Source organism: Bison bison, unplaced genomic scaffold, assembly GCF_000754665.1.
Source record: "Bison bison bison isolate TAMUID 2011002044 unplaced genomic scaffold, Bison_UMD1.0 scf7180017864379, whole genome shotgun sequence".
NCBI lineage: Eukaryota > Metazoa > Chordata > Mammalia > Artiodactyla > Bovidae > Bison > Bison bison.
The window spans coordinates 3,262,374-3,271,240 of record NW_011494951.1 but is presented as its reverse complement, the minus strand read 5'-3'; the positions used below and the strand labels follow the sequence as shown (position 1 = coordinate 3,271,240).

Below are 8,867 nucleotides of genomic sequence, written 5' to 3'. Positions count from 1 at the left end.
ACTGCCCCCGGCCTCCTGCTGCCCTGGCTGGGCACTTATGCCCCTTGGGTAGCCCCGTGCCCCGGAAGGAGGAGGCGAGGGCTGGGAGGGGGGGTGTCTGGGGACAGGGAGGACAGGGCCTGGTGCAGAGGGGAAGGGAGAGACCCTGTGGGGTGGCTGTTTTCACACGCGACTTCCCTGGTGGCTCAGCTGGTAAAGAACCTGCCTGCAGGGCGGGAGACCCCGGTTCAGTTCCTAGGTTGGGATGATCCCCTGGAGAAGGGATGGGCTACCCACTCCAGCATTCTCGAGCTTCCCTGGTGGCTCAGCTGGTAAAGAATCCGCCTGCAATGTAGGAGACCTGGGTTCGATCCCTGGGTTGGGAAGATCCCCTGGAGAAGGGAAAGGCTATCCACTCCAGTATTCTGGCCTGGAGAACTCCAAGGACTGTATAGTCTAGGGGGTCGCAAAGGGTCGGACACGATTGAGCGACTTTCACTTCACTAACAACCCAGAGAGCGGAGGCTCGGTGGGCTTTGTCGACTCCTCGGTCACCCAGCCGGTGGCTCACCAGTGAGCTGGCCCCCTGTGACTTGGACTGTAAGAATCACCCAGAGTTTCCTGCACAATGCAGGAGCGCCTCCCCTCCAGGCTACCTGTGGATCCCTGGAGAGGTACCATCAGGGCAAGTGAGGCCGGCTGGGTGGCCGCCATGCCTGGGAACCGTGTGTGGTCAGTGTGCCGGGCCGGGGTGTGGTGACGCTGGCTCCAGGCTGTCCCTGCTTGGGAGGTGAATCTAAGAGGCTGCCGGCTCTGCGGGTGGGGAGAAGAGGCTGAGCGTGGCCTTCCCGTCAGTCAGCCCTTTAGTCGCTGTACTCTGCTTCTGGGCTCCGAGTGCACGTCCTTCCCCAACCCACGCCGGATGCCCTGGGCACCTGGCCCGCCGTGCAGATGGCAGCTTCCCTGCCCGGTCCACGCTTCTCTTTTTGTCCGGGAGACCCAAACCAGGTTCAAAACCGTGGTAACAGTGAGAGCACCAGTGAGGCCAAGCCCAGGGTCTCTGTGCACGCCCCCCGGGGTCCGAGGTCCCTTCTGACGGAGGCTGTCTCTCCGTCTGCTTTTCATCTCTTGGTGTCCCTCCCTGGTGGCCGCCGAGCTCCTGTTGTTGGCTTCCCTGCCTCTACCCCCCTTGACCATGTTTTCCAACCTGAGCAAACTTTCCAACCTGAGCAAACTTCCCAGCTGCAGGCAATGAGCAGGGACCTGCGCTCCCTGGGAGCCATCTGCTCCCCTTGGAGGCACCGTCCTGTTAGGAAGCCGGTGGAGGAAGGCCCTCCGGGAACTCCAGAGGGCACACACTCCCCCTACCAGGAGACTCGAGGGCAGGGGTGCTGGGGACTCGCCTACCAGTCAGCAGGCCGGTCGGACTGGTGGGACCCGAGGGGTGTGCGGAGGAAGGGCTGGTGGGCAAGTCTCGAGCCTCACGCCCGGTCCTTGCCGGGGCCCAGGAGAGCCCGCCACAGCCTCCCCCATTTTGCAGCCAGCGGAGCCATTCACACAATCACCTTCTGTTAATTCTATCTGCAACATCAATTAAATTGTTTGTAGAAACTAATTGAATGTGGCTTAATCACACATCTTAATAGCTTTCCACGCTCTGAACTCGTTGTTAATTCCAGTAATAAAACGAGATGAGAACGCTGGCTGGGTAATTAGCGAGGAGGCTGGGGAAGAAATTGCTGTTTGATGGTGGGTAATAAAGGCAGCCGTGGTGACCGCTCTCCCGAGCCGCCGCGGAGCTCCCCCGTTCTGCTGACGGAGGGAAACGCTCCCGACGACACCCTGTCCGCCGCCACCTCTCCGGCTCACCCGTCGCAGTCTCCTCGGGGGGCCCGAAACTGGTCCCCCACCACCCCTCCAGCTGGCTGGGTGCTGGCCTGTTGGGTGGTCCGCGCTGCTTTCCCCCTTCCGTTGGTGTCTGACTCTTTGGTCCCGAACGGAGTCTCTCCGAGCGGCTCTGGTTTCTTGGCCTGGGGTCAGCTTCCCCCCGCCTCCACCCTGACCTGTATCCCAGCTTGGGCAGCCCAGGGCTGTCTCAGAGCCTGGAAACTGTTGCAGCTGCTGTGACCTCCTTGCGAACTAGAGCAGCCCGAGCCCCGCCCCCGGGAAAGGGACGGCAGCTGTGTCTTCGGCCCTGCCAGCTGTTGACAGTCGTCTCGAGCTGAGATGTGACTGTGTGTGGGGACCCGGGATGGGATGCGTGTGGAGCCGATCGGAGGGCCGTGGGGGCCTGGAGTGCGGGGGCCGCTAGGATGGTGGGGTGCACCCTGGGTGCTAGGCAAGGCCAGAGGGCCCAGCAGTGACTGGAATGGGGGTGGGCGGAGTTGACTGGGGAAGGGACCAGGGCACAGGGAGGGGCTGGGGCTGGGGACAGACCCCTGGCAGCACTCAGCAGAGCATGGGTGGGAGGTTGGGGCAGAAGGGCCCTCCTGTGGTGGAGCCTGCCCTCGTCCACATCTCAGCAATGCTGTTCTGTGCTTCTGAGACACAAACCAAGCACCCTGGGAGCAGAGTATGCCCAAGGCTAGGCACCCAGCCCCGTCCCTCACCAGGAGGCCACGGACGCAGGGCAGAGCTGCAGGGCAGGGCGCTTCTCCTCTCTGGCTGGCAGGGCCCCTGTTGGCCTTCTGAAGAGCTTCCCAGGTGGCTCAGCAGTAAAGTATCCATGTGCAATGCAGTACGTAGGTTCGATCCCTGGGTCAGGAAGATCCCCTGGAGGAGGGCATGGCAACCCACTCCAGTATTCCTGCCTGAAGAATCCCTTGGACAGAGGAGCCTGGCGGGCTGCAGTCCATGGGGACGCAAAAGAGCTGGACACAACTGAAGTGAGTTAGCATGCACAGGCCCAGCCAGGCCTCTGGGAGTTGGCCTGCATGCTGGCATCGGGGTGCCCCGTCCTTCCCGTGGTCCTCCCGCTGGCCCCAGTGATTCCTGCAGGGTACTCCAGCCTGCCGGGGGCAGGAGCAGGGCTGGTGCTGGGCTCTCTGCTCCCTCAATCTCACTCCTTTTCTTCTTTGGAGAAGCCCGCGTTCTCTTGGCTCCTTGGCGCCAGGTGACCCCTTTCTCCTCAAGGTCATCTCGGTCGTTCACAGGGTGAGGGTAGGCCCTGAGCCCCTGGTCAGCCCGCCCTGGCCAGCACTCCCCGTCGGCTCTTTTAAGCAGAGGACATCCTCCCTTTTCCCTGAAGCTGCAAGATGGCAAGGCAGGAGAATGCCTGGGGACAGGAAGTGGTGTCCTCGTGGGTGGAGTGAGAGGGCTGGGACCTGGAGGCTGAGCCCAGTGCTCAGGGAAGCGCCCTGGATGCAGAATGTACCAGAGGCACTCCCGACTACGGAGGAGAGGAGCCCGTCCGAGTCCAGCCGGTGAAATTCCCTCCAGAGTTAAGCTGGTGCCACTGGCCCAGCTTCTGCCCCCTGAGGAAGGACCGCCCAGGAACTCGCCAGGGCCATGGACGAGGGATTAGCACCCGAGATCAGAGCAGTAGGGAGACCAGGCTGGGCTGGGCAAGGTTTTAGGCAGAGGGAGGGCAGAGGGAAGCCAGAGGGAGGGCAGGGCTCCACTCTGCATCCCCCATCCTACCTCCCACCCTGCCAGGTGCCACCCCCCACCCAGGGCGAGGTGAAGACAGCAGGTATGACGGGGTCAGCACCCAGCCGCTCCCGCTCTTGGGGTCCCTACCCGCCTTGTCCACGTCCAGCCCTCCAGGTGCTGACATGAAGGCAGGGCTGGTTCGCTCCGGGGCTAAAGAGGAGGTTCCTTGGGGACCTGAAGAGGCTGGGCTTAAGTCTGGCCCTGTCACCTGCTGATTGTGACCTTGGGCAGGTCATCTGTTGTAAGAATAACCTGTTTTTCCATCTGTAAAGCGGGCACAGTAACGCCGTCCTCCTGGGTTGTCGGGACACTCACGTGAGGCAGTGCGTGAAATAGAAACGTAATGTCAGCTGTCGCGCGGGGGACCCCAGCGCGTGGCTGGGCAGCTGACGTGTAACATTAGCGCTGGTTACTGTTCCTGCCGCTGGGATGTCCACTGGTATCTGGAACCTTGCCCTTGGCTCACTGTTCCTCAGGACGGTAGAAAGAATCAAAGGCTTCCCTTTAACTATTCGACAAATATTTATCATCAGGCACCAGGGCTTCCCTGGTGGCTCAGACAGTAAAGAATCCGCCTGCAATGCAGGAGACCCGAGTTTGATCCCTGGGTTGGGAAGATCCCCTGGAGAAGGGAATGGCTACCCACTCCAGTATTCTTGCCAGGAGAATCCCATTGACAGAGGAGCCTGGCGGGGAACAGCCCACGGGGTCGTAAAGAGTCGGACAGGACTGAACAGCTTATACACATTCTAAGGACTGGGCGCTGCTCTAGGCTGTAAAAGTTCTCGAGGCCCCAAGTGGTGGTGGGAGCGTCTGCAAACAGGGCTGGGGTCCTTGGTGACCAGCCACCCGTGGCCCGGGGCAGCCCCATCATCCACGTCCCCAGGGACCTGTCGGTCCCTCTCCTCGGCCATCCGGCCTCTCTCCGAGTCCTGTCTCTGGTCAATACTTGGCCTCCTTTGCGTTGCCTCCCAAGCTGTCTTCCATAAAGGAGCCCGGGAGTCACTCCTGGCCCCAGGCCCTCTGTGGCCCCTGCCCTGCTCCCGGCGGAGCCCCCAGAGCCACACGCGGGCAGACCTGGAGAGGGGGTGCTGGGGGGTGCTCCACAAACGTGGGCAGTGTGGGGAGAGACCCGGGAGTCGGGAGGGTCGGGATGGGGTTTGCTGCGGAAGAGTGACCTGTCCTAACGAGTCTCCCCCCCAACCCCGTCTTGTCCACGTGGCCCCAGGACTACATGCAGAACGTCCACGGCAAGGAGATCGACCTGCTGCGGACCACCGTCAAGGTGCCCGGGAAGCGCCTGCCGCGAGCCACGCCGGCCACAGCCCCTGGCACCAGCCCCCGGGCCAACGGGCTGGCCTTGGAGCGGAGTAGCACGCAGCTGGGCGGGGGCACAGGTGAGGGGCTGCTGAGGTGGGGGCGTGGGGCGCACTGTGACGGGAGGGGGCCTGGGAAGGTAGGTGTCGGGCGGCTGCGCCCAGCCTGGGTCCTCAGGGCTCCGGGCAGGCTCGCGCCAAATGTCAGGCTTCAGGATCAGCCCCACTAACTCGTTGGCCAAAATGCGGTCTTCGTGGGGTCAGTAGGGGAGGTGGCCAGCGGACAGCCCGGTGGATCAAAGCAGGGACGGGTAGCCTCATGCCAACAGGTGGCATCAGCGTCTGGAGCGGGGCAGGCAATGGGGGTGCAGGAACTGGGGCCACATCTCAGCCACGCTTGCCGAGCGAGCTGCCTGGGGCGAACCCAGTAACCGTCCTCAGTTCTGCAGTGCGGGGTGGGGTCTTTGTTCAGAGGTGTGGACGCCGCCCCGTCCAGCAGTCAAGAGAGAAAGACGGTGCTTGTTTGAGGCAAGGGTCCCCACCCTGCCAGGGTGCCACCCTGTCTGAAGGCGCTGAGGGGTCAGGGACGCTGGCACCGCTGATCGAGGGGGTGCCGGGTGTGCTAGCCCTGACGTCGAGATTGTGTTCCCATGTTACGGATGGAAAAACAAAGATTCAGAGCGGTTAAGTAACTTGTCTGTAAAATCCTCCAGAGGGGCTTCCTTGGAGGCTCAGTAGTAAAGAGCCTGCCTGCAACGCAGGAGATGCGGGTTCAGTCCGTGGGTCGGGAAGATCCCCTGGAGAAGGAAATGGCCACCCACTCCGGCATTCTTGCTTGGAAAATCCCATGGACAGAGGAGCCTGGGGGCTGCCATCCATGAGGGTCGCAAAGAGTCAGACACGACTTAGTGACTGAGCAGGCAGCAGTATTCTTACCTGGAGAATCCCATGGGCAGAGGAGCCTGGTGGCTTACAATTCATGGGGTTGCAAAGAGTCAGACACGACTCAGCAACTGAGCACCCAAAATCCCACTGAAGTAGTAGAGGGGGATTTGAACCTATGCGTGCCTGACTGGGGCAGCTCTGTGCTTCCACTCAGCCTCCCCGAGCTCAGAACGAGGCCCTTGAAATAGGCAGAGAGTGCGCTAGTGGACGGGTGAAGAGGGGGACGCTAAGGACAGGAAAACAGGAAAGATGGGTAGGGTGCTCGGAGCTGCCAGTGGGGGTGCGCTTGGGGGCGAGGGGGCGGGTTCGCTGGCCCAGGGACAGCAAAGGCAGCCCGGGGTGGGGCCGGCCTAGGGCTTCTCAGGTGGCACCAGAGGGCAGAGGACACGGAAGTGGATGGAAGGGGAGCCCTGCTTGCAGGCAGGCAGCAGGGGGCCGCTGGCTGCTTCCTTGGAGCAGGGACACCCGGGACCCTGTGTCCTGCCACGTCCCCCGAAGGCCCCCAACCTGGGGAGCGGAAGTGGTGCGTGCAGCAGGGGTGCGGCCCACTCCCCCATGTACCCAGCCGCACCCACCAACGGCTCCCCAGTGTCCCCGGAGCACGTGGCCGGACCGCCCCCCAGGGCCACGTCCCCCCAGCGCACCGCCAGCGACCTCGCGCACACTCACAACGCGTCTCCGCTCACCGGGCGATGTTAACATCTCATTATCTTTGTTACTGTAATTACATTATCCGCTGCTTTATGCAGAATTATCCTCCGAGGACTAATTGATGGCTCCATGTTTAATTCATTAATCATTAGCATCAAATTCGACAATTACAGTGCACACTGATTGTGGGATTGCAGGCGTAATGAGGGGAGAATTAACAAAGAAAAGGGAAGGCGCCCGCCCTCCCTCGGGGTTTTGGCTTGGGGGGCTTGGGGGGAGGAGGTTTGGGCCTTGTGGTGTCTTTGGGTGGGGTTGGGGTCGGGGGGAGTGAGACCTGGAACCTCAGGGGAGATGTGAGGGGGTGGTGGGAAGTCGGCCCTGAGGCTGCTGCTCCCCTGGAAGGTTTCCTGACCAGGCTTGGGGGGGTGGGGGAGAGGCCACCCCAAGAAAATCTGAGTTGGCAGGGACCTGTGAGGTGGAGCAGGAGGGGGCAGGATTCCGGAGAGCGGGGCCTCGGTGTGTGGCCGCAAGGGGCTGGCCCACACGGGTGTTAATCAGCACTTGCTGTGTGTCTGCTCCTGCCGTGGGTGTCAGGAAACACAGAACTCACCCCATCCTGCAGCGTCCTGCGGGCCCCAGAGCATCAGTGTGACACGGCCAGCCTATTCCTTTCCCTTCTAGGCGCTTCCACTCGGGGCTGCCTGGCTTCTTGCAGACACTTGCCCCTTGTGCTCGTGGGGCTGGTCGGGGGGCCCCCTCCATCAGGCTCGTTCAACCCCAGGGGTCTCTGCCTGTCACGAGCACCCAGCACCCGGCCACTGCCCCCTCCCCCGCTGTCTGTGCAGACCCCTGGGCGTGGCCGCTGGTCCTTAGACCTGCCTGCCAGCCGTGGCCTCCTGGCCTCCGGCCCTGCAGGATCTCAGGTCAGTGGCCTGAGGCAAGAGGTCTGCGATCGCCTCCGGGGCTGTCCATGGTGACTGATGAGCCAGGGAGGGCCCTGCCACTGCCCCTGACACTCCTGGAGCTGCCGCCCCATTCCCCTGGCTCCGCCGTCCTTCCCCCTGATGGGAAACGAAAGATTAATTTTCTGCAGCCCAACAGGATAATTACTAATACTAATTAGACATAATTACTTGAATTTGATACACTTATTTCTCGTCAGAATGGCAGCAGAGCTGAGGCACAGCCCACGGCGTGTGTGGCCTGGAGTGCGGACTTGAAGGCCTGACCAGGAGGGTCGGCTCGGGCTGTGACAGGGAGTCAGCCCCACTGTCCCCCCCACAACTTCTGGCTCTGCTCACAGGGTGGGGTGGAGTGGGGGAACATGATGTGTGCAGGGAGCGAGGTGAGTGTGAGGTCTCAGGCTGGCCGAGTCCCCCACCCTGGTTCTCTGGCAAGCCTGGCACGGTACTTGGTGAACCCAGGAGCACCTCGTTTTTTTGCCAGTGTCCCGCGGGCATTTCTCAAGCTCTGTCCCTGGGTAGCTGTGCTTTCAGGACAGCCTGTGGGCCACCCTTCTCCCGGGGTCCCTCCCCATCTGACCCTTCCCCCCACCCCCCCACCCCCAGGTACCCCCCACCCGGCCGGCAGCCCAGCCTGGGCCGGTCCACGCCCCGAGGGGCTGCACCAGCGCGCCTGCTCTGTGTCCAGCGCCGACCCGTGGACTGAGGCCGCTGCCCTGCCCCCAGGTATGCAGGACCCGGTGAGGCCAGGAGGGAAGCGAGGTTCCCCCCCACCACCCCAGAACAGCCCTCCAGGGCTCAGCGGAGGTGGGGGGTCAAGTGTGCCTGGGAAACAGGGAGTTGGGGCGGCCACGCCCAGGGCCCTCGCCAGCGGCCGGTGCAGAAGACCCTCCCTGCCTCTGCAGCCCCCCTACCCACCCTCTGCCGGCCCCAGGCAGCACTGGTGGCGCTGGCATCACCATCAGCCCCCCGTGCAGCCAGCTCATCAGCCTCGCTGCGGGGGGATGGGGAGGGAAACCGGGGGTGAGGGGGCGGGTGCTGGGGGCTTTGAAGGCAGGAAGGGGGCCCTGCAGACGAGATCAGGGAGTGGTCCAGACGGAGTTTCTCCCCACACTGCCCCTGCCATAGGCCGAGGCCCATCCCGGACTTCCCAGGTGGTTGGGAACCTCCCTTCCCACGTCCCTTGCTCTCTTTACCGGAGATCGTTGTCTGGACCTTGCTCACAGGGCTCTTCCCCTTCCCTCTCCCCTGCCTCTTCAGCCGGCACCTCACTCTCACCTGCGTCCTGACCCTCAGCCCTGATCTGTCAGTCAGTGCAGCTCAGCGAGGGTGTAGACGGGAGGAGACCCCCCACCCCACCCCG

The 8,867-nt window shown here is 62.9% G+C and overlaps 1 protein-coding gene across 3 annotated transcripts in view; it reads left to right on the top strand.

Annotated features, from left to right (window-relative positions):
• AGAP3 (ArfGAP with GTPase domain, ankyrin repeat and PH domain 3) overlaps positions 1-8,867 on the top strand; it is a 44,207-nt gene that overhangs the window by 30,248 nt on the left and 5,092 nt on the right. For 2 of the 3 annotated variants that reach the window (XM_010857243.1, XM_010857242.1), the window contains exon 11: positions 4,859-5,027. In XM_010857243.1, coding sequence (XP_010855545.1) covers positions 4,859-5,027 — 169 coding nt within the window. Of the gene's footprint in view, positions 1-4,858; positions 5,028-8,110; positions 8,231-8,867 lie in introns of all 3 variants that reach the window. The other variant, XM_010857241.1, reaches the window with a different exon arrangement.